The sequence below is a fragment of the Bombina bombina genome, chromosome 4 (genome assembly GCF_027579735.1).
Source record: "Bombina bombina isolate aBomBom1 chromosome 4, aBomBom1.pri, whole genome shotgun sequence".
Lineage (NCBI taxonomy): Eukaryota > Metazoa > Chordata > Amphibia > Anura > Bombinatoridae > Bombina > Bombina bombina.
Window position 1 is genome coordinate 580,331,480 of NC_069502.1, and position 26,405 is coordinate 580,357,884.

General features: G+C 41.6%; 1 protein-coding gene across 1 annotated transcript in view; it reads left to right on the plus strand.

Annotated features, from left to right (window-relative positions):
* The window catches only part of UFL1 (UFM1 specific ligase 1), a 226,186-nt gene that overhangs the window by 55,012 nt on the left and 144,769 nt on the right, over window positions 1-26,405 (plus strand). Inside the window, exon 6 of the mRNA XM_053710557.1 lies at window positions 20,162-20,292. Within this exon, the coding sequence (XP_053566532.1) occupies window positions 20,162-20,292 (131 nt within the window). The remainder of the gene's footprint in view (window positions 1-20,161; window positions 20,293-26,405) is intronic.

Here is a 26,405-nt window from a genome sequence, read left to right on the forward strand (position 1 = left end):
TCAATTGCTCCAGCCTGACTCTGCACGATTTGGTATTCAGATATAGTGCAGATGTTTCTTGCTCTCCATGGCTTCTTCCTCTGAGAGAAGATCTGTTGTCTCAATGTCCTCTCTTTCACCAGGATCATTAACCTCTACATTTAATGGCGTGGAGCTTGAACTCCTAGTTTTGATACATAGGGGTTTCTCAGATTTGGTTATTGAATGTTTGATGCAGGCCAGAAATCCTGTAACAAAAGGGATTTATCACTGGATTTGGAAGGCATTTTTTGAATGGTGTTCTTCCAGAAGTTTTTCTTGGTATTCCTTTAGGATTCCTAGACTCCTTGAGTTTTTCTCAGGATGGTCTTGACAAGGGGTTGTCTGCTAATTTCTAAAAGGTCAAATTTCATAGGAAATTGGCTAAACTTCTTAAGGTTCAGACTTTTGTCCAGTTGTTCATTAGAATTAGGCCCATTGTGATTCCTCTTTGTTCATCCTGGAAAATACTCTTACTACTAGCAATCTCTTCAGCAGCAAGGAGAGTTTCTGAGTTCTTTACCTTGTCTTATCTCCATTTCTAATTATTCACAAGGAAAATGCTATGCTTTGTGCTAAATATGATTTTCCTCCTAAGGTAGTTTCAAATGAAAATACCAATCAAGAAATGCTTGTTCCTTCATTGTGTTCAGATCCTGCTAACTCTGGCGGCTCTTACATAATCTTGAGGTAGCCAACGCTTTGAAGTTCTATCTCTAAGCTACTAAAAATGTCAACTTCTAGTTTGTGTTCTCTCTACTCTGGGACTCCTGAGGGGCAGAAAGCTACTAAGGTAGCGTGGCCATTTCGCTTAAAAAGTGCTTCACATGGCTTACTTGAAGGTGGAAAAGTCGCCTCCTAAGCGTCTTACAGCTCTTTCTCAAGAGTAGTTGCAACATTGTGGGTTTTTAAAAATTATACATCTTGGGAGTAGATTTGCAAAGCTGCAACATGTCTTATCTGCATACTTTTTTCAGATTTTATCGCTTTGGTTTTTTGCAAGTAGCTTTTGGCAGGAAAGTCCTTCAGGCTGCGTTGTTGACTAATTAAAAACTGCAAGAGAAAAATTGTCCCACCCTTTCCGTAGCATACACCATTGGCTTTAGTATTGATCCCATATGTTATGGAGGACTGTGGACCATCATTTTATGATAAAGTAATTTTTATTATTTTGTAACAAAGGCATAATAACAGAAAAAGTGTAAAAGAAAAATAAATCAAGAGAACAACTGGTTCTCTAAGGTTACATAGTAATTAAGATAATGCAAAATACATATCAATAAATCGTTCGATTACTATGTCATAACTTGTAGGGCCGCTCTTACATGAGAATTTTAATAGCATCATACATTGTGGAACAATAGTCCTTATAGTAAGGATTCTCCTGTTTGAGCTAGAGTTAAAATAATTTTGTACATTTTTATGAAGCTGTAAGGCCCGGACCAGCTGCATATTACCAAGATAAAGATCAATGAGATAAAGTATTAGTGAAGGAGGAAAAGAGTAAGGTGAAGCAAAGGGAGAAAGAGAGATGGGGTGTAGATAAGGGAACTTCTCCTGACCATTCCGCTCCAGTTTGTGTAAAAACTTGTTATATGTGGGGTTAATATGACTCCTATTTATCTGTGTTTTACCTATCATGTCTGGGGGCTCTATGTGCCAGAGGGTAGATCCATCTAAGTGAGGAGTTCTATCATATTAGGCTAGTGTGTTAGGACACATTATGTAATATCCAGTAGTACCAAGCTTTCTGAAAGATTTCTTGGGTATCTAGGAGAAATGCTGCCTGCTCTGACATATTGTAATAGAATTTAATTTTGAGTTGGATTTCTTCCCAGGAAGGGGCACACTCCCTCCAATGACGGGCTATACAAATCCTTGTGGCAGTGCATGTTATCCTGATAAACAAATTAATATATTTATTAATTTCTTTAAGTCTGACGTGGAGCAAAGCTTGTTCCATGGTAAGTCTAATAGGGCTGTCTAGGATAGAGCTTAAGAACCGAGATAGTCGGTTCCACACCCTATGTGAATAAGTGCAGTCCCACCACATGTGTTTATAGTCCCCCACCTCCCCGCAGCCTCTATAACAAAGTCTAGATCTATCTTTAGTAGAGTGTGAGGTTATCAGCGGTGTTAGATACCAACGGAAGTTGGTCTTAATGCAGTTTTCCCACATATCTGCACTCGACAATCCCTTTCCTGCACTAGAGAAAGTTATATGCCAATCTTGGATCTCCATTTCCTTGTTGATATCCTTTTCCCATTTAATTTGTAAAGAGGATTTGGAGTTGTCTGATGCTAGCTGAATTGCTTGGTAAAGCCTGGAAATAGTGTTCTTGGGTCTGGATGAGGTGCTGCAAATATTTTCTAATGTAGAGGGCAAGTTTTTAGTTATGAGTGGTAGGAGGGGGTGAATTATGGAGGTTAGCTGCAGGTATAGGAACCATTCTAATTTGATTGGCTGTAATTTTTCTTGTAATTGTGTGTAGCTCATCAGTTTGCCTCCCACTATAATGTCAGCGATTCTATAGAGTCCTTTGTTTTCCCATTTTTTGATGATGGGAACCATTTCATGTCTAACTAGGCTAGTGAGTGTGGCTTTAACGGAGTGTGTAGGGAGTAGAGCCAAGGAAGTGGTCAGCCTGGACCATTGCTTGATCATGAAATCTATTATTGGGTGTTCGTGTTGCGTCCTACTAAGGCACCGTTTAGGGTCCCAAAGAATCATGTCACGTGGGATAAGTCCTGTAATATCTGACTCCAGCTGCGTCCAAATAATGTCCTCGTCGGGGTCATTAAGAAGGGCAGTCTAGCTGCCTGATAATAGTGTTTAAGATTTGGTGCCCCCCCCCCCCCCCACAATTGTCTGTTTCTAGAGAGGACTGCCGAAGGGATCCTAGCTTTTTTGTTTCCCCTAATGAAACTAGTTATATGTCTTTGGAGGTCGTCTAGGTCTGGGGCTGGTATTCTGATTGGCAGAGTGCGGAATAACTATAGGATCCTTGGCAATATCATCATTTTGACTGCCGACAGTCTACCAAACCATGAGAATCGTAGTTTACTCCATTTATTTAGATCTTGTTTAATAGATTTATACATAGGGGGGTAATTTGCCTTGTATAGTGTCTTTGAGCTTGTGGTTAGATTAATCCCCAAATATCTGAGAAGGTGTTTGGCCCATTTAAATTCAAAGTTAGCCTCTATTAGCTTTTTGGTGTGTTCCGGGAGATGCACAGGTAATGCTTCACACTTCTCTAGGTTAATTTTATAGCCTGATATAGAGGAGAAGGAATAAAGGGTTTGGTAGAGGTTCGGAAGTGTTATCAATGCTCTTGACAGGGAGAGGAGGACATCGTCCGCGAAAAGTGTGAGTTTATACTCCTTCTGCTTTATTTTAATACTGGTTATATCGGGAGATCTTCTAATATGTTGGTCCAGGGGTTCTATGCACAGGGCAAACAGTAATGGAGACAGAGGACATCCCTGACGGGTCCCATTAAGGACAGCAAAGCTTTCGGACTGGTGGCCCATAGCTCTCACGCTCGCTGAGGGGGTGGAATATATATTTTGAATTGCGCTCATGAATTCTCCAGAAATGCCTATTTCTCTTGTTAAGTGTAGTCAGTCCACGGGTCATCCATTACTTATGGAATATATCTCTTCCTAACAGGAAGCTGCAAGAGGATCACCCAAGCAGAGCTGCTATATAGCTCCTCCCCTCACATGTCAAATTCAGTCATTCTCTTGCAGCCTAACTAAAGATAGGTCGCTGTGAGAGGTCTGTGGTGTTTTTTAACTTAGTTTATTTCTTCAATCAAAAGTTTGTTATTTTAAATGGCACCGGAGTGTGCTGTTTGTTCTCAGGCAGCATTAGAAGAAGAATCTGCCTGCGTTTTCTATGATCTTAGCAGACGTAACTAAGATCCACTGGCTGTTCTCATCTGAGGAGTGAGGTAACTTCAGAAAAGGGGAATAGCATGCAGGGCCCCCCTGCAAAAGAGGTATGTGCAGTAAATTATTTTTCTGAGGAATGGAATTGACTGAGAAAATACTGCTGATACCAATGTAACGTAAGTTCAGCCTTAAATGCAGTGATAGCGACTGGTATTAGGCTGATGAGTGTGTGTACACTGAATGTATTTTTCTAAGGAATGGAATTGACTCTGAAAATACTGTTAATACTGAAATAATGTATGAGCCTTAACTACAGTAAAAGCGACTGGTAGCAGGCTTATTAATAACACTTCATAACTTTTAAAATGTATGTTTAAAACGTTTACTGGCATGTTAATCGTTTTTTGTGAGGTACTTGGTGATAAAACTTATTGGGGCATGATTTTTACCACATGGCCATCTTTGTTTTCTGCATAGAAACAGTTATCTGAGCTTCCCCACTGTTGTAATATGAGTGGGAGGGGCCTATTTTAGCGCTTTTTTGCGCAGTAAAAATTCAGTCACAATCTGTCTACTTCATCCTCCATGATCCAGATCGTCTCTAGAGAGCTCAGGGGTCTTCAAAATTCATTTTGAGGGAGGTAATCAGTCACAGCAGACTTGTGACAGTGTGTTTTGACTGTGAGAAAAATGTTAATTATTAAATTGTTATCCGTTTTTGGGTATTAAGGTGTTAATCATCCATTTGCTAGTGGGTGCAATCCTTTGCTAACTTAATACATTTACTGTGAAAAATTGGTTGCTATAACTATTTTGGTTCATTGTTATTTCAACTGTGACAGTTTTTTGTGCTTCTTAAAGGCACAGTAGCGTTTTTTTATATTGCTTGTAAATTTATTTAGAAAAGTATTTCCAAGCTTGCTAGTCTCATTGCTAGTCTGTTTAAACATGTCTGACACAGATGAATCTCTTTGTTCACTATGTTTAAAGGCCAATGTGGAACCCAATAGAAATTTGTGTACTAATTGCATTGATGTTACTTTAAATAAAAGTCAATCTTTACATGTAAAGAAATTATCACCAGACAACGAGGGGGAAGTTATGCCGACTAACTTTCCTCACGTGTCAGTACCTTCGCCTCCCGCTCAGGAGGTGCGTGATTTTGTGGCGCCAAGTACATCAGGGAGGCCCTTACAAATCACTTTGCAAGACATGGCTACTGTTATGACAGAAGTATTATCTAAATTGCCAGAATTAAGAGGCAAGCGCGATAGCTCTGGGTTAAGGACAGAGCGCGCGGATGAGGTGAGAGCCATGTCAGATACTGCGTCACAGTTTGCAGAACGTGAAGACGGAGAGCTTCATTCTGTGGGTGACGGATCTGATCCAGGGAGACTGGATTCAGAGATTTCTAATTTTAAATTTAAGCTTGAGAACCTCCGTATATTGCTAGGGGAGGTATTAGCGGCTCTGAATGATTGAATGAACACGGTTGCAATTCCAGAAAAATTATGTAGGTTGGATAGATACTATGCGGTACCGGTGTGTACTGACGTGTTTCCTATACCTAAAAGGCTTACAGAGATTATTAGCAAGGAGTGGGATAGACCCGGTGTGCCTTTTTCCCCTCCTCCCATATTTAGGAAAATGTTTCCTATAGACCCTACCACACGAGACTTATGGCAGACGGTCCCTAAGGTGGAGGGAGCGGTTTCTACTTTAGCTAAGCGTACCACTATTCCGGTGGAGGATAGTTGTGCCTTTTCAGATCCAATGGATAAAAAATTAGAAGGTTACCTTAAGAAAATGTTTGTTCAACAAGGTTTTATCTTACAGCCCCTTGCATGCATTGCGCCTGTCACTGCTGCGGCGGCGGCATTCTGGTTTGAGTCTCTGGAAGAGGCCATTCGCACAGCTCCATTGGATGAAATTATGAACAAGCTTAAAGCACTTAAGCTAGCTAACGCATTTGTTTCTGATGCCGTCGTACATTTAACCAAACTTACGGCTAAGAACTCCGGATTCGCCATCCAAGCGCGCAGAGCGCTATGGCTTAAATCCTGGTCAGCTGACGTGACTTCTAAATCTAAATTGCTTAATATTCCTTTCAAAGGGCAGACCTTATTCGGGCCCGGCTTGAAAGAAATTATCGCTGACATTACGGGAGGTAAGGGCCATGCTCTACCTCAGGGCAGGGCCAAATCAAAGGCCAAACAGTCTAATTTTCGTGCCTTTCGTAACCTCAAGGCAGGAGCAGCATCAACTTCCTCCGCTCCAAAACAGGAAGGAGCTGTTGCTCGTTACAGACAAGGCTGGAAAACTAACCAGTCCTGGAACAAGGGCAAGCAGGCCAGAAAACCTGCTGCTGCCCCTAAGACAGCATGAAGAGAGGGCCCCCTATCCGGAAACGGATCTAGTGGGGGGCAGACTTTCTCTCTTCGCCCAGGCTTGGGCAAGAGATGTCCAGGATCCCTGGGCGTTGGAGATCATATCTCAGGGATATCTCCTGGACTTCAAAACTTCTCCTCCACGAGGGAGATTTCATCTTTCAAGGTTATCAGCAAACCAAATAAAGAAAGAGGCGTTTCTACGCTGTGTACAAGACCTCTTACTAATGGGAGTGATCCACCCAGTTCCGCGGACGGAACACGGGCAAGGATTCTATTCAAATCTATTTGTGGTTCCCAAGAAAGAGGGAACCTTCAGACCAATCTTGGACTTAAAAATCCTAAACAAATTCCTAAGAGTTCCATCATTCAAAATGGAAACTATTCGAACCATCCTTCCCATGATCCAAGAGGGTCAGTACATGACCACAGTGGACTTAAAGGATGCCTACCTTCACATACCGATTCACAAGGATCATTATCGGTACCTAAGATTTGCTTTCCTAGACAGGCATTACCAGTTTGTAGCTCTTCCCTTCGGATTAGCTACGGCTCCAAGAATCTTTACAAAAGTTCTGGGCTCACTTCTGGCGGTACTAAGACCGCGAGGCATTGCGGTGACTCCGTACCTAGACGACATTCTGATACAAGCGTCAAGTTTTCAAACTGCCAAGTCTCATACAGAGATAGTTCTGGCATTTCTGAGGTCGCATGGGTGGAAGGTGAACGTGGAAAAGAGTTCTCTATCACCACTTACAAGGGTTCCCTTTCTAGGGACTCTTATAGATTCTGTAGAGATGAAAATTTACCTGACAGAGGCCAGGTTATCAAAACTTCTAAATGCTTGCCGTGTCCTTCATTCCATTCCACACCCGTCAGTAGCTCAGTGCATGGAAGTAATCGGCTTAATGGTAGCGGCAATGGACATAGTACGATTTGCGCGCCTGCATCTCAGACCGCTGCAATTGTGCATGCTAAGTCAGTGGGATTACTCAGATTTGTCCCCCCTGCTAAATCTGGATCAAGAGACCAGAGATTCTCTTCTATGGTGGCTTTCTCGGCCACATCTGTCCAAGGGGATGACCTTTTGCAGGCCAGATTGGACGATTGTAACAACAGACGCCAGCCTTCTAGGCTGGGGCGCTGTTTGGAACTCCCTGAAGGCTCAGGGACTATGGACTCAGGAGGAGAAACTCCTCCCAATAAATATTCTGGAATTAAGAGCAATATTCAATGCTCTCCTAGCTTGGCCTCAGTTAGCAACTCTGAGGTTCATCAGATTTCAGTCGGACAACATCACGACTGTGGCTTACATCAACCATCAAGGGGGAACCAGAAGTTCCCTAGCGATGTTGGAAGTCTCAAAGATAATTCGCTTGGCAGAGTCTCACTCTTGCCACCTGTCAGCGATTTACATCCCAGGCGTGGAGAACTGGGAGGCGGATTTTCTAAGTCGCCAGACTTTTCATCCGGGGGAGTGGGAACTTCATCCGGAGGTCTTTGCTCAACTGATTCATCGTTGGGGCAAACCAGATCTGGATCTCATGGCGTCTCGCCAGAACGCCAAGCTTCCTTGTTACGGATCCAGGTCCAGGGACCCGTGAGCGGTGCTGATAGATGCTCTGACAGCCCCTTGGGTCTTCAACATCGCTTATGTGTTTCCACCATTCCCGATGCTTCCTCGTTTGATTGCCAAGATCAAACAGGAGAGAGCTTCGGTGATTCTGATAGCGCCTGCGTGGCCACGCAGGACCTTGTATGCAGACCTAGTGGACATGTCGTCCTGTCCACCGTGGTCTCTGCCTCTGAGACGGGACCTTCTAATTCAGGGTCCTTTCAACCATCCAAATCTAATTTCTCTGAGGCTGACTGCATGGAGATTGAACGCTTGATTCTATCAAAGCGTGGCTTCTCGTAGTCGGTTATTGATACCTTAATACAGGCTAGGAAGCCTGTTACCAGAAAAATTTACCATAAGATATGGCGTAAATATTTATATTGGTGCGAATCCAAGAGTTACTCATGGAGTAAGGTTAGGATTCCTAGGATATTGTCCTTTCTACAAGAGGGTTTAGAAAAGGGCTTATCTGCTAGTTCGTTAAAGGGACAGATTTCTGCTCTGTCTATTCTTCTACACAAACGTCTGGCTGAAGTTCCAGACGTTCAGGCTTTTTGTCAGGCTTTAGCTAGGATTAAGCCTGTGTTTAAGACTGTTGCTCCGCCGTGGAGCTTAAACTTAGTTCTTAACGTTCTTCAAGGCGTTCCATTTGAACCCCTTCATTCCATTGATATCAAGCTGTTATCCTGGAAGGTTCTGTTTTTGATGGCTATTTCCTCGGCTCGAAGAGTCTCTGAGTTATCTGCCTTACATTGTGATTCTCCTTATCTGATTTTTCATTCAGACAAGGTAGTTCTGCGTACTAAACCTGGGTTCTTACCTAAGGTAGTTACTAACAGGAATATCAATCAAGAGATTGTTGTTCCATCACTGTGTCCTAACCCTTCTTCAAAGAAGGAACGACTTTTACATAATCTGGACGTAGTCCGTGCCCTGATGTTCTATTTGCAGGCAACTAAAGATTTTCGTCAAACTTCTTCCCTGTTTGTCGTTTACTCTGGACAGAGAAGAGGTCAAAAGGCTTCGGCTACCTCTCTCTCTTTTTGGCTTCGTAGCATAATACGTTTAGCCTATGAGACTGCTGGACAGCAGCCTCCTGAAAGGATTACAGCTCATTCTACTAGAGCTGTGGCTTCCACCTGGGCCTTTAAAAATGAGGCCTCTGTTGAACAGATTTGCAAGGCTGCAACTTGGTCTTCACTTCACACTTTTTCAAAATTTTCAAAATTTTACACTTTTGCTTCTTCGGAGGCTATTTTTGGGAGAAAGGTACTACAGGCAGTGGTTCCTTCTGTTTAATGTTCCTGCCTTGTCCCTCCCTTCATCAGTGTACTTTAGCTTTGGTATTGGTATTCCATAAGTAATGGATGACCCGTGGACTGACTACACTTAACAAGAGAAAACATAATTTATGCTTACCTGATAAATTTATTTCTCTTGTAGTGTAGTCAGTCCACGGCCCGCCCTGTCTTTAAGGCAGATCTAAATTTTAATTAAACTCCAGTCACCACTGCACCCTATGGTTTCTCCTTTCTTGTCTGGTTTTGGTCGAATGACTGAATATGACATGTGAGGGGAGGAGCTATATAGCAGCTCTGCTTGGGTGATCCTCTTGCAGCTTCCTGTTAGGAAGAGATATATTCCATAAGTAATGGATGACCCGTGGACTGACTACACTACAAGAGAAATAAATTTATCAGGTAAGCATAAATTATGTTTTTAGTTAACACTGCCTGCATATATGTCCAATCAACTCTGTCAAACGCCTTCTCCGCATCCAGAGAGAGGAGCAGAGAAGGCGTTTTTGTTTCATGCATATAGTCAATTAGGGACACCATTCTCCTGACGTTGTCTGGCGCTTCTCTATTTTGAATGAAGCCAACCTGGTCCGGGTGGACCAGTTTGGGAAGTAGGGGTTTGAGTCGATTAGCTAAGATTTTTGTGAAAATTTTAAGGTCCTGGTTTATGAGGGATATTGGCCTGTAGTTCTGACACAACGTCTTGTCTTTACCTGGTTTCGGGAGTACTATAATTTTTAGCGTTTAACAATTCAGATGGGATCCTATGGCCTTTTAGGATAGAGTTACAGAATTGTACAATATGTTTAGTGAGAGTTGGTTTGAATTGTTTGTAATAGTGCCCTGGGAACCCGTCAGGGCCTGCTGCCTTGCTTGGTTTTAAATCTTTAAGAACCCCTAGGACCTCTCTGACTGTAATGTCGGCATTCAAGGAGTCTAGTTCTTGTTTGCTTATCTTGGGTAAGGCTGCCTCCTCTAGGAAGATGTCTAGGGAGTTCCGTGTAGTTTCTTTTTTAGTTACTTTCTGACCGTCATATAAGGATCCATAGTATGTTGCAAATGAGGCAACTATATCTTTGGGGTTTGACGTTAGGACCCCCTGAGAGTTATATAGGGAGGGGATTGACATGTCTCTAGTTCTATTCCTAATTTTATAGGCCATGAATTTTTCTGGTTTATTTGCGTAGAGAAAATATTTAGATTGAAGTCTAAGCCCTGCTCTGGATGATTGGTCAGAAAGTAGTTTGTCGAGTGCTTGTCGTTTATCTAGTAGTGATTTATAAAGACTAGGTGAGCCAGACAGTTTGTGACGTTTCTCTAGGTTAGCTATGTCCCGTTGAAGTGAGTCAAAAAAAGTTTTTGCTTTACGTTTAGCATGTGACTTAATTTGAATTGAATCAACAATCCCCTTATGACTGATTTATGAGCTGCCCACACCTGTATAGGGTTGTTTACTGTATTCAAGTTGAGGTTCCAGTATTCCTCCATGTGTTTAAGAACCGTCTCTTTGTGGTTTGGGTATTTTAATGATAAGGGGTCAAATGACCAACTTTTGGTATTGTTGTATGGGAGAATCCCTTTCATCTTTAGTGAGACTATTGAGTGGTCGGACCACACACATGGTTGAATAGAGGAAGATACTAAATTTGCTGTCAGGATCTGACTTGAAAAAATATAGTCTAAGCGGAAGTATTTGCGGTGTGCTGTGGAATAAAATGTGTGGTCAGCTGTGATGCCATATAGGGCCTTCCATGTATCCAGTAAGTTGTGCCCTGCCATGGTGTTAAGAATTGAGAGAACCTTTTTATTCATTCTATGTTGAGCAGCTGTGAGAGGGATGTTTGAAGTTTGGGTCTGTGTGTATAGAGAGACGTTAAAGTCACCTGCCAAGAAAATTCTAGTTGCATTCCAACTAGTAAGGAGGTAGGATAGATTAGTGAAGAACTGCTCTTGATGCTCATTTGGGGCGTATACATTACAAAAGATTATTTCTATTTCATTGATAGTGCCTTTGATGATGAGGAATCTACCTTCCTTGTCTATGATGGAGTCAGTGTGGTGGAAGTTTAGGGAGGAGTGATAACCGTCGAATGATAATGTAAAGGGAATTGTTTCTCCCAGTATTTCGGGATCTGAGAGGCCATGAAATTGGTCTCTTGCAAAAATATGACATTAGCCCCTAGGAGTTTGTATTGTGACATAGCCTTCCTTCTTTTTATATCTGAATTAAGACCTCTCACATTGTGTGAGACTAGTGTGATGTTGGTACTAGCCATCTAAATGTTTGAATGGTGTCCTGGAGTCATTATGTATTGGTGCATTTTCAGTTACCTGACCCCTCGTGTGAGACCTATCTGAATTTGACGAATCCGAGATTCCTATACGGATGACAACCCTGCTTCTGCGTGACCGGAGCATCTGTGGTCGTTTTGGGAGTAAGGGTGAGGAGAAGAGAAGGGAGATGGAGAAAGAGAAATTCTGATAGAGAAAGAGGAAAAGAAAATACAACAGGTTAATCATGTTAAACATTACATTTTCAACCCATGTTGTTAAACCTGGAATAAATAACAAAAAAATTATATCTTGACTAAACATAAAAAACATCTTCTAGGGGGAGTTTGAGTCCGAGGAGGCGTCACCTATCCACCCTCTTAGTGCCTAAAGTGAACATATCAAAAGAGGTTTTCCTAAGAATATAGTGCTAACAGTGTAAACATAAGTTCCAGCCTTTCTGTCCCCAATTCCTTGAACATTAAATAACCTTAATGAGAGTTGGCCCCTTCTAACTATACTAGGTTCCAGCCTAACAATAAACATAATAATTTCCTAAAACCATAACATTGCTGATGTATGGCAGCTACGGGTTTTAGTTGGGGAGCATGTGAGATTAATCATCGTGCCCCACTATCTAGGATTTCTCGGATGAGACATAGAGGAAATTAGTTCAAAAAGGTTCATATTGAACTCGTCAAGTGTTCTTAGATTTCTTTGTGGGGATTCTTGCCCACTGAGATCTCTGTGACTTCATGGGTATCCTCTGTGGTTTCGGCATTTCAGTGGATGATGAAGGTCCTTGAATAGGGGGTATTTCTAGATCTAAAGCTTCACAAATATCTGGAATCCCCTCTGCGTCTGATTGTCAATAGCTTATTGTCCTTTGAGATGTGGAGAGCAAATGGGTATCCCCACCTGTACTGGATCTGATTTTTCCTTAAGAGAGTTGTGAGAGGTCTCAAAGCTCCCCTTCTCTGTAAAGTTCTGTTACTAAGATCCTGGAAAAAGGGACCATCATTTTATGAAAGAAAACAAGTAATGCTTACCTGATAAATTATTTTCTTTCAGAATGATGATGGTCCACAGGCCCCGCCCATTTCAGTGTTTTGGCATCAGTTCTAATGACACCTTCCTATATGTTTCCTATTCTCTATTCGGTGATATGCTAAACTAAGAGAGAGATGGGAGAAGGAGGGATGTCAATCTCTGATATGGTTTCTTGACCTCCTCCTAGTGGCGGGAAATATATTCCATATGTTATGGAGGACTGTGGACCATCATTATCATTCCAAAAGAAAAGTTAATTTATCAGATAAGCATAAATTTTGTTTTTATCTGTGTAAGTCTAGGGCACAATAACATCTGCATGTCGGATATCGCAGATGCACATAATAGACTTTTATGGGATGCGCTGAAAGATAGTGGATTTCTTCACTATGGTGTATCGAGAGATACGTTTAAAACACTGTACACCTACACACACATGCATAAATATGTATACACATATATACATACACACATACAAATACACAGCTCTTCCCAGTCCATCACCTGTCCTATACCATCCCTCTAAATCACTGTTAAATCAGTTAGGTTTTTTTCTCAATAAAAAAGCTTGATTTTACATTTAATATGTATAAATATGAGTAAAGGACTTTATCTGAATATATTTTACATGTGTTTTGTTGTGCATATTTTCAACCATTCATACTTTACTTCAGGTCTAAGTAAATGACGTCCGCATTAAGATGTTCTGATAAACCTTTTTTCTCTTGCAAGGTGTATCCAGTCCACGGATCATCCATTACTTGTGGGATATTCTCCTTCCCAACAGGAAGCTGCAAGAGGATCACCCACAGCAGAGCTGTCTATATAGCTCCTCCCCTAACTGCCACCTCCAGTCATTCTCTTGCAGCTCTCGACAAGCATGGAAGCAGTTAGAGAGATGTGGTGTAATTTAGTTGTTTTTCTTCAATTCAAAAGTTTGTTATTTTCAAATGGTACCGGAGTTGTACTATTTTGGTCTCAGGCAGAAAATAGAAGAAGAATCTGCCTGTGGTCTCTAATGATCTTAGCAGGTTGTAACTAAGATCCATTGCTGTTCTCACACATAACTGAAGAGAGAGGTAACTTCAGCTTGGGGAATGGCGTGCAGGGTATCCTGCTATGAGGTATGTGCAGTCTAAATTTTTCTAGAGAAATGTATATGCTAGAAAATGCTGTTGATACTGGATTTATTTAAGGTAAGCCTGATTACAGTGATTTAATAACGACTAGTATCATGCTTACTATTAGAGGTAACACTCTTATTATTTTTTCAAATTACTGAAATATTAAACGTTTGCTGGGAGTGCTTAAATGTTTTTTATATGCCTTTTGGTGATAAACTTTATTGGGGCCTAGTTTTTTCCACATGGCTGGCTTAAATTTGCCTAGGGATAGTTTGTTAGGCCTCTCACTGTGTAGACAGGAAGTGGGAGGGGCCTGATTTCGCGCCTAATTGCGCATTAGCTTTTGCAGACTGAGACATCCAGTTTCCTTGAAGGAGTTCCCTGAATGCTATAGGACCTCTCTGAAGGGTTTTTGTGCTTTCTAAAGTCGTTTGTATGGCAAGGTAGGGCCACAGCAGAGCTGTGGCAGTTTGTTGTGACTGTTAAAAAACGTCTATTTCGTTTTTTTGATCCGTTTTTGAAACTAAGGGGTTAATCATCCATTTGCAAGTGGGTGCAATGCTCTGTTAGCCTATTATACACACTGTAAAAAGTTTGTTTGTTTTACTGCTTTTTTTCACTGTTTTTCAAATTCTGACCTTTTTTATTGCTTGTTAACTTTCTGTAAAGTGTTTTCCAAGCTTGCTGGTCTCATTGCTAGTCTGTTTAAACATGTCTGACATAGAGGAAGCTCCTTGTTCATTATGTTTAGAAGCCATGGTGGAACCCCCTCTTAGAATGTGTACCAAATGTACTGATTTCACTTTAAGTTATAAAGACCATATTCTGTCTTTAAAAGATTTATCACCAGAGGAATCTGACAAGGGGGAAGTTATGCCGACTAACTCGCCCCACGTGTCAGAGCCTTTGACTCCCGCTCAAGGGACTCACGCTCAAGAGGCGCCAAGTACATCTAGCGCGCCCATGGCGTTTACTTTACAAGACATGGCGGCAGTCATGGATAATACACTGTCAGCGGTATTATCCAGACTACCTGGGTTACGAGGAAAGCGAGACAGCTCTGGGGTTAGAAGAAATACAGAGCACTCTGACGCTTTAGTAGCTATGTCTGATACCCCCTCACAATATGCAGAAGCTGAGGAAGGAGAGCTTCTTTCTGTGGGTGATGTTTCTGACTCAGGGAAGATGATTCAACCTGATTCTGATATGGCAACATTTAAATTTAAGCTTGAACACCTCCGCGTGTTGCTCAGGGAGGTTTTAGCTACTCTGAATGACTGTGACACCATTGCAGTGCCAGAGAAATTGTGCAGATTGGATAAATACTATGCAGTGCCTGTTTACACTGATGTTTTTCCAATACCTAAAAGGTTTTCAGAAATTATTACTAAGGAATGGGATAGACCAGGTGTACCGTTCTCTCCCCCTCCTATTTTTAGAAAAATTGTTTCCAATAGATGCCGCCACACGGGACTTATGGCAAACGGTCCCTAAGGTTGAGGGAGAAGTTTCTACCCTAGCTAAGCGTACTACTATCCCCGTCGAGGACAGTTGTGCTTTCTTAGATCCAATGGATAAAAAGTTAGAGGGTTACCTTAAGAAAATGTTTATTCAACAAGGTTTTATTCTACAGCCTCTTGCATGCATTGCCCCAGTCACTGCTGCGGCGGCCTTCTGGTTTGAGTCTCTGGAAGAGGCTTTACAGGTAGAGATATACTTGACAAAGCTTAGAGCACTTAAGCTAGCCAATTCATTTGTTTCTGATGCCATTGTTCATTTGACTAAACTAACGGCTAAGAATTCTGGTTTTTGCTATTCAGGCGCGTAGGGCGCTATGGCTTAATTCATGGTCAGCTGACGTTACTTCAAAGTCTAAGCTTCTTAATATTCCCTTCAAGGGGCAGACCCTATTCGGGCCTGGTTTGAAGGAGATCATTTCTGATATCACGGGAGGAAAAGGTCATGCCCTCCCTCAGGACAGGTCTAATAAATCAAGGTCCAAACAGATTAATTTTCGTGCCTTTCGAAACTTTAAGACGAGTGCGGCATCAACTTCCTCTAATACAAAACAAGAGGGAACTTTTGCCCAGTCCAAGTTGGTCTGGAGACCTAACCAGGCTTGGAACAAAGGTAAGCAGGCCAAAAAGCCTGCTGCTGCCTCTAAGACAGCATTAAGGATTGGCCCCCGATCCGGTAATGGATCTAGTAGGGGGCAGACTTTCTCTCTTCGCCCAGGCATATCTTCTGGACTTCAAAGCTTCCCCTCCAAAAAGGGAGATTTCACCTTTCACAATTATCTGCAAACCAGATAAAGAGAGAGGCATTCTTACATTGTGTCCAAGACCTCCAAGTTATGGGAGTGATCCATCCAGTTCCAAAAAAAGGAACAGGGACAAGGCTTTTATTCAAATCTGTTTGTGGTTCCCAAGAAGGAGGGAACCTTCAGACCAATCTTAGATCTCAAGATCCTAAACAAATTTCTCAGGGTCCCATCATTCAAGATGGAGACTATTCGTACCATCCTACCTATGATCCAGGAGGGTCAATACATGACTACAGTGGATTTAAAGGATGCTTATCTTCACAATCCGATTCACAAAGATCATCATCGGTTTCTCAGGTTTGCCTTCCTGGACAGGCATTACCAGTTTGTAGCTCTTCCCTTTGGGTTAGCTACAGCTCCAAGAATCTTTACGAAGGTTCTGGGGTCACTTGTGGCGGTCCTAAGGCTGCGGGGCATAGCAGTGGCCCCTTATTTAGATGACATTCTGATACAGGCGTCAAATTTCCAAATTGCCAAGTCTCATACGGACATAGTTCTGGCATTTCTGAGGTCGCACGGGTGGAAAGTGAACGAAGAGAAGAGTTCTCTATCCCCTCTCACAAGAGTTTCCTTTCTGGGAACTCTGATAGATTCTGTAGAAATGAGGATTTACCTGAACGAGACCAGGTTATCAAAACTTCTAAATTCATGCCGTGTTCTTTACTCTACTTCTCGCCCTTCGGTGGCTCAGTGTATGGAAGTAATCGGCTTAATGGTAGCGGCAATGGACATAGTGCCGTTTGCCCGCCTACATCTCATCTCTCTGCATGCTCAGTCAATGGAATGGGGATTACACAGATTTGTCCCCTCTACTAAATCTGGATCAAGAGACCAGGGATTCTCTTCTCTGGTGGCTATCTCGGGTCCATCTGTCCAAAAGTATGACCTTTCGCAGGCCAGATTGGACAATAGTAACGACAGATGCCAGCCTTCTAGGCTGGGGGGCAGTCTGGAACTCCCTGAAGGCTCAGGGATCGTAGACTCAGGAGGAGACCCTCCTTCCAATAAACATTCTGGAACTAAGAGCGATATTCAATGCTCTTCAGGCTTGGCCTCAGCTAGCGACAATGAGGTTCATCAGATTTCAGTCGGACAACATCACGACTGTGGCTTACATCAACCATCAAGGGGGAACAAGGAGTTCCCTAGCGATGTTGGAAGTTTCAAAGATAATTCGTTGGGCAGAGACTCACTCTTGCCACCTATCAGCTATCCATATCCCAGGTGTAGAGTTTTTACCTAAGGTGGTATCTAATAAGAATATCAATCAGGAGATTGTAGTTCTGTCACTGTGTCCTAATCCTTCTTCAAAGAAGGAACGTCTTTTACACAATCTTGACATGGTTCGTGCTTTAAAGTTTTATTTACAAGCTACTAAAGATTTTCGTCAAACATCTGCTTTGTTTGTTGTTTACTCTGGACAGAGGAGAGGCCAAAAGGCTTCGGCAACTTCTCTTTCGTTTTGGCTAAGAAGTATAATACGCTTAGCTTATGAGACTGCTGGCCAGCAGCCTCCTGAAAGGATTACAGCTCATTCTACTAGAGCTGTGGCTTCCACATGGGCGAAAGGTTTTACAGGCAGTGGTACCTTCCGTTTAAGTACCTGCCTTGTCCCCCCCTTCATCCGTGTACTTTAGCTTTGGTATTGGTATCCCACAAGTAATGGATGATCCGTGGACTGGATACACCTTACAAGAGAAAACATAATTTATGCTTGCCTGATAAATTTATTTCTCTTGTGGTGTATCCAGTCCACGGCCCGCCCTGTCATTTTAAGGCAGGTATATTTTATTTTTAAACTACAGTCACCACTGCACCCTATGGTTTCTCCTTTCTCTTGCTTGTCTTCGGTTGAATGACTGGAGGTGGCAGTTAGGGGAGGAGCTATATAGACAGCTCTGCTGTGGGTGATCCTCTTGCAACTTCCTGTTGGGAAGGAGAATATCCCACAAGTAATGGATGATCCGTGGACTGGATACACCACAAGAGAAATAAATGTATCAGGTAAGCATAAATTATGTTTTCAACCACCATTTGTAATACCAGATTGCACTGTTCTTTGTGCAAGGTCAGGCTAAGGATAACGCACCTTGCTAAGCTAGAGGTTGTGATCCACTTGTAATCTAGCCCAATAGAGCTACTATGTTTTGCTCCACTTGTAATCTAAGCCTTAGTAATTACTTCACTGTTCAAAACAGTGTTAATGTGATGGGTGGTCTTGATGAAAAGATACAGTTTCTTAAAGGGACAGTCAACACAAGAATTTTTGTTGTTTAAAAAGAAAGTTAATCCCTTTATTACCCATTCCCCAGTTTTGCATAACCAACACTGTTATAGAAATACACTTTTTACCTCTGTGTTTACCTTGTATCTATGCTTCTGCAAACTGCCCCCTTATTTCAGTTCTTTTGACAGACTTGTATTTTCGTAAAATCAGTGCTCACTCCAGGGTAACTTTACGTGCATGAGCTCAATGTTATCTATATGAAACACGTGACCTTATGCACTCTAGTGGTCAAAATGCTTTCAGATTAGAGGCAGTCTTCAAGGTCTAAGAATTTAGCATATGAACCTCCTAGGTTTATCTTTCAACTAAGAATAAGAGAACAAAGCAAAATTGGTGATAAAAGTAAATTGGAAAGTTGTTTAAAATTACATTCCCTATTTAAATCATGAAAGTTTTTTTTGGACTTGACTGTCCCTTTAATGTCTGTTTTTTGTCATTTAGCAGGAGTCTTAAATTGTCATATTCAGAGGTCTTGAGTAAGTTTCTTTACTTGGAGAATAGTTGTACAATGACACCAATAAACAATGTTTGTGAAAAGTGTATTCTACTTTCTAAAGTGTTCTGTAATGTTCAACACATGTTACTTTTGATAACAGAAGACTGGAAAATCATTGACAGATAAAAACTGTACAAAGCTATTCAGGCAAGTACAATAGGCCTTAGTTTTGTTTCTTACTACACAGTTTCTGAATAGTGCCATTAATATTAATAATATAAGGTAATGTACGACGCTGGTAAAACAAAGAATTCATGTGGCTGCAATCACAGTCAGAGTATAAATTGTGAATAAACCAGAACTATCATAAAACCTAAAGGCCATGAGCACCCTATGCCAATACCAGTAACCCCCTTCCATCACTTGTACCTATTAGTGCACCCTTCTGTAATCCCACTTCCCCCCAATGGGCAGTAACGCCCACTTTGGGAATCACTGCTCTATTAAAAAAGCATGACATTTAGTTTTGACTTTAGTTTCCCTTTAAGACATTTTTTTAGGTGTCTTTTAAAAACCTGTCATTTTGGCCAAGAGTTTGGCCTTTAAATAGTTTGCATAGCTTTTTGCCGGGAAGATAGTGAATATCATGTCAAACTTTAAAACAGTCAGTCCCTGCATAGTAAGATTAAATGTAATAGCTTCTGCTTCAGTCTTTCACAGTTTAAATGGGCATTAAACATTCCTCTCATTTTCTTGAGAAAACACAGTTTAAAAATATTTTTTGCATTAAAAAGATTAAGTTAAAACTCTTTATTTTGATGCTAATAGGAATCGTCTGTGTGTAATTGAACCCTGGGGGCTGATTCCTCATTGGCTGATAAGCAGAACACACACTGCTCTATTAAAGGACAGTGTCATGCCTCCCAAACAGAACATCAAAAATACCTTGAATGTCTGTTTAACTGTGTACAGTTTACTTCTTCAATCAGCATTGCAGCATAGCAAAATAAATGTTGTGTTTTTTGTATTATAAATAATTATTTAGTTCTCTCCCAAGTATATTTATGTTGCCTTGAATATGTCTCGTTTGTTAAGTTGACTTTTATAATAAGCAAGGAAAGTCTAATGTCTTCACTAATTTCTCCACTGTTTAATGTTAGCATATATTTAGTTTAACCTTTGAAATGCCAAAGTCTGAGTGTCAGGACGAAATGGGGTCAGTGTTATGTTCTTGTGCTCAGTCTGAGACATAGATAAACCAAACTTGGCAAATGCTGCTATAGATCTAAGGAGATAAAATGAATCCACTTTATTAGTTAAGCAGGCCATATGTGTGTTTCATATATTCTAACCATATTTAGCATTCGTAAATATATATAGCATCCACATGATAGACAACAGAATAAAAAATACAGTAGGTTTTGTGAATACTTACCTTGTTTCTCTTCACAGTCTTTGGCACTTCGAATCGATACGATCATTCAAGGAAAAATTGATCAAAGCGACAGAGGTGTAATTTACACAGAAGCATTTGTGGCACGTCATAGGGCTCGTATCCGTGGGCTTTTCACAGCCATTACAAAGTAAGATGCTTTTTTTTTTCTTTTTTCCCCTCAGGCACATTTTTAATTTAACCCTTTCACTTCTGATCCATTTTATAATCATGTGCAAAACCATTTGTTTTTGTCTTTTGTGCTCTTTGTATTAATATCAACTTTAATGAATTTTATATGTAACCTTGCAAGTTGTTCATTTAAGGAATATTAAACATTAAAAACATTTCATACAAATCGGTCTAATTATGGACACCTTCATTTTGCAACCTAGGTTTCATTGCAGATATCTGAAGTAGAGATGCTGTATGAGTGCAATCTTGTCAGCACTGGAATGCAAGGAAAGCTAGAGACAATTTGCTAGTTTGCGGATACACGATAATTAATCAACCATTACATGTGGCTGCTTATTGTTACCGCAAGCTCGCTGTAGCAATTAGCGCTTATAAAATTAACCAGAGATCAGATCTCTGGTTCATTTTATAAATGCTCCAAAATACTGTCTAGTGTATTCTATTAAAAAATATAGATAGCAGCATCTTTATTTTTTAATAAAATTACTGCACCAGGCAGTATTTTGGGACTAAAGTTGGTGGGAGTGTGGTGTTAGAAAGAAAAAAAAATGGCACTGAAAAGTGCCTTTACATAGCATGTCTATAGGAATTGTGTGTGTATATACACATATTAACACATAATATATATATGTATATAATCATATACATGTATAAAAATTTATTCCATCCCCATTTGCTGCGCAATGTTCTAACGGCATCAGAACGAGGCTCCCATTGGAGCCTATGGAAGCGCACTCTTGTGAGCACAATGCTTCCCAGCAATGTGAATGTGAGGTCACGTTCGACTTGCTATGAACTTCTAATACCAGCGCACATTAGCATGCCCTGGTATAACATAATGCAGCGCAAATATCGCTTTCATGAAAGCGATGTTTAGTACTCCACTTGTAATCTGGCCCTAAATATATTAAGGGTGTAATGTCCCTTTAAATAAAAATAAGATAAAGTATAAGTTAAAATATAATCCGTGCTGCTCTGTGGTGCCACTCCTGACTTCCTATGAAGCACATCTACACAAATGTCTTGATGTTAGAATTAAATGTCCTGCCCAGATCATTTTCCCTCTAAAGCAAATAGGTAAGTGATTTCGTCTGTGCTCAGAAGTTTTCTTGTTTTTTTACTGCTAGTTTTCTGTTTCTGCTTTTTTGTAGCTCTTAGCCCAGAAATACTACTCTGCTGCAAAAGAATTGCATTTGTTATAAGCATGCTTTGGTATCTTTTTTGATAAGAATCTTTGAAGGAAAATTCACATGGATCGTGCCTTTGTATAACGTTGTTATTGGACCCACTAGTTCTGGTCAAAATTGAAATGCACATAGATTAATTATATCTTTGGATAAAACATATTTACAATATACATAAATTGGCAAAAGTGCCAGTAAAAGCTATCACAGCTTTAGTGCTAACATTTCTCCAACATTGGTGTGTCCGGTCCACGGCGTCATCCTTACTTGTGGGATATTCTCTTCCCCAACAGGAAATGGCAAAGAGTCCCAGCAAAGCTGGTCACATGATCCCTCCTAGGCTCCGCCCACCCCAGTCATTCTCTTTGCCGTTGCACAGGCAACATCTCCACGGAGATGGTTAAGAGTTTTTTGGTGTTTAAATGTAGTTTTATTCTTCTATCAAGTGTTTGTTATTTTAAAATAGTGCTGGTATGTACTATTTACTCTGAAACAGAAAAGGATGAAGATTTCTGTTTGTAAGAGGAAGATGATTTTAGCAGACAGTAACTAAAATCGATTGCTGTTTCCACACAGGACTGTTGAGATGAAGTAACTTCAGTTGGGGGAAACAGTTAGCAGACTTTTCTGCTTAAGGTATGACTAGCCATATTTCTAACAAGACCATGTAATGCTGGAAGGCTGTCATTTCCCCTCATGGGGACCGGTAAGCCATTTTCTTAGTTAAACATAAAAGAATAAAGGGCTTCAAAAAGGGCTTAAAAACTGGTAGACATTTCTCCAACATAGGTGTGTCCGGTCCACGGCGTCATCCTTACTTGTGGGATATTCTCTTCCCCAACAGGAAATGGCAAAGAGCCCAGCAAAGCTGGTCACATGATCCCTCCTAGGCTCCGCCTACCCCAGTCATTCTCTTTGCCGTTGTACAGGCAACATCTCCACGGAGATGGCTTAGAGTTTTTTAGTGTTTAACTGTAGTTTTTATTATTCAATCAAGAGTTTGTTATTTTAAAATAGTGCTGGTATGTACTATTTACTCAGAAACAGAAAAGAGATGAAGATTTCTGTTTGTATGAGGAAAATGATTTTAGCACCGTAACTAAAATCCATGGCTGTTCCACACAGGACTGTTGAGAGCAATTAACTTCAGTTGGGGGAACAGTGTGCAGTCTCTTACTGCTTGAGGTATGACACATTCTAACAAGACGATGTAATGCTGGAAGCTGTCATTTTCCCTATGGGATCCGGTAAGCCATGTTTATTAAGATAGTAAATAAGGGCTTCACAAGGGCTTATTAAGACTGTAGACTTTTTCTGGGCTAAATCGATTCATTATTAACACATATTTAGCCTTGAGGAATCATTTATTCTGGGTATTTTGATATGATTATATCGGCAGGCACTGTTTTAGACACCTTATTCTTTAGGGGCTTTCCCTAATCATAGTCAGAGCCTCATTTTCGCGCCGGTATGGCGCACTTGTTTTTGAGGACAGCATGGCATGCAGCTGCATGTGTGTGGAGCTCTGATACATAGAAAAGTCTTTCTGAAGGCATCATTTGGTATCGTATTCCCCTTTGGGCTTGGTTGGGTCTCAGCAAAGCAGATTCCAGGGACTGTAAAGGGGTTAAATATAAAAACGGCTCCGGTTCCGTTATTTTAAGGGTTAAAGCTTCCAAATTTGGTGTGCAATACTTTTAAGGCTTTAAGACACTGTGGTGAAATTTTGGTGAATTTTGAACAATTCCTTCATACTTTTTCGCAATTGCAGTAATAAAGTGTGTTTAGTTTAAAATTTAAAGTGACAGTAACGGTTTTATTTTAAAACGTTTTTTGTGCTTTGTTATCAAGTTTATGCCTGTTTAACATGTCTGAACTACCAGATAGATTGTGTTCTGACTGTGGGGAAACCAAGGTTCCTTCTCATTTAACTATATGTATTTTATGTCATAAAAAAATTTAGTAAAAATGATGCCCAAGATGATTCCTCAAGTGAGGGGAGTAAGCATGGTACTGCATCATCCCCTCCTTCGTCTACACCAGTCTTGCCCATACAGGAGGCCCCTAGTACATCTAGTGCGCCAATACTCCTTACTATGCAACATTTAACGGCTGTAATGGATAATTCTATCAAAAACATTTTAGCCAATATGCCCACTTATCCGCGAAAGCGCGACTGCTCTGTTTTAGAAAATTCTGTAGAGCATGAGAACGCTGATGATATGGTTTCTGAAGGGCCCCTACACCAGTCTGAGGGGGCCAGGGAGGTTTTGTCTGAGGGAGAAATTTCAGATTCAGGAAACATTTCTCAACAAGCTGAACCTGATGTGATTACTTTTAAATTTAAGTTGGAACATCTCCGCGCTCTGCTTAAGGAGGTGTTATCCAATTTGGATGATTGTGATTATCTGGTCATTCCAGAACCACTATGTAAAATGGAAAAGTTCTTAGAGGCCCCGGGGCCCCCCGAAGCTTTTCCTATATCCAAGCGGGTGGCGTACATTGTTAGTAAAGAATGGGACAGGCCCGGTATACCTTTAGTACCTCCCCCCATATTTATAAAATTGTTTCCTATAGTCGACCCCAGAAAGGACTGATGGCAGACAGTCCCCAAGGTCGAGGGGGCGGTTTCTACTCTACACAAGCGCGCCACTATACCCATAGAAGATAGTTGTGCTTTCCAAGATCCTATGGATAAAAAATTAGAAGGTCTGCTAAAGATGTTTGTTCAGCAAGGTTCCCTTCTACAACCAATTGCATGCATTGTCCCTGTCACTGCAGCCGCGTGTTTCTAGTTTGATGAGCTAGGAAAGGCGATTATTAGTAATTCTTCTTCTTATGAGGAGATTATGGACAGAATTCGTGCTCTTAAATTGGCTAATTCTTTCACCCTAGACGCCACCTTGCAATTGGCTAGGTTAGCGGCGAAAAAATTCTGGGTTTGCTATTGTGGCGCAGAGCGCTTTGGTTAAAATCTTGGGCAGCGGATGCGTCTTCCAAGAACAAATTGCTTGACATTCCTTTCAAGGGGAAAACACTCTTTGGCCCTGACTTGAAAGAGATTATCTCTGATATCACTGGGGGCAAGGGCCACGCCCTTCCTCAGGATAGGTCTTTTCAAGACCAAAAATAAACCTAAGTTTCGTCCCTTTCGCAGAAACGGATCAGCCCCAAGGGCTTCGTCCTCTAAGCAGGAAGGTAATACTTCTCAAGCCAATCCAGCCTGGAGACCTATGCAAGGCTGGAACAAAGGAAAGCAGGCCAGGAAACCTGCCACTGCTACCAAGACAGCATGAAATGCGGGCCCCCGATCCGGGACCGGATCTGGTGGGGGGCAGACTCTCTCTCTTCGCTCAGGCTTGGGCAAGAGATGTTCTGGATCCTTGGGCGCTAGAAATAGTCTCCCAAGGTTATTCTCTGGAGTTCAAGGGGCTTCCTCCAAGGGGGAGGTTCCACAGGTCTCAGTTGTCTTCAGACCACATAAGAAGACAGGCATTCTTACATTGGGTAGAAGACCTGCTAAAAATGGGAGTGATTCATCCTGTTCCATTAGGAGAACAAGGGATGGGGTTCTACTCCAATCTGTTCATAGTTCCCAAAAAAGAGGGAACGTTCAGACCAATCTTAGATCTCAAGATCTTGAACAAGTTTCTCAAGGTTCCATCGTTCAAGATGGAAACCATTCGAACACTTCTTCCTTCCATCCAGGAAGGTCAATTTATGACCAAGGTGGATTTCAAGGATGCGTATCTACATATTCCTATCCACAAGGAACATCATCGGTTCCTAAGGTTTGCATTCCTGGACAAGCATTTCCAGTTCGTGGCGTTTTCTTTCGGATTAGCCACTGCTCCTAGGATTTTCTCATAGGTACTAGGGTCCCTTCTGGCGGTGCTAAGACCAAGGGGCATTGCTGTAGTACCTTACTTGGACGACATTCTGATTCGAGCGTCGTCCCTTCCTCAAGTAAAGGCTCACACGGACATTGTCCTGGCCTTTCTCAGATCTCACGGATGGAAAGTGAACGTGGAAAAGAGTTCTCTATCTCCGTCAACGAGGGTTCCCTTCTTGGGAACTATAATAGACTCCTTAGAAATGAGGATTTTTCTGACAGAAGCCAGAAAAACAAAACTTCTAGACTCTTGTCGGATACTTCATTCCGTTCCTCTTCCTTCCATAGCGCAGTGCATGGAAGTGATAGGTTTGATGGTAGCGGCAATGGACATAGTTCCTTTTGTGCGCATTCATCTAAGACCATTACAACTGTTCATGCTCAGTCAGTGGAATGGGGACTATTCAGACTTGTCTCCGAAGATACAAGTAAATCAGAGGACCAGAGACTCATTCCGTTGGTGGCTGTCCCTGGACAACCTGTCACAAGGGATGACCTTCCGCAGACCAGAGTGGGTCATTGTCACGACCGACGCCAGTCTGATGGGCTGGGGCGCGGTCTGGGGATCCCTGAAAGCTCAGGGTCTTTGGTCTCGGGTAGAATCTCTTCTACCGATAAATATTCTGGAACTGAGAGCGATATTCAATGCTCTCAAAGCTTGGCCTCAGCTAGCGAGGACCAAGTTCATACATCAACCATCAGGGGGGAACAAGGAGTTCCCTAGCGATGGAAGAAGTGACCAAAATCATTCTATGGGCGGAGTCTCACTCCTGCCACCTGTCTGCTATCCACATCCCAGGAGTGGAAAATTGGGAAGCGGATTTTCTGAGTAGTCAGACATTGCATCCGGGGGAGTGGGAACTCCATCCGGAAATCTTTGCCCAAGTCACTCAACCGTGGGGCATTCCAGACATGGATCTGATGGCCTCTCGTCAGAACTTCAGAGTTCCTTACTACGGGTACAGATCCAGGAATCCCAAGGCGGCTCTAGTG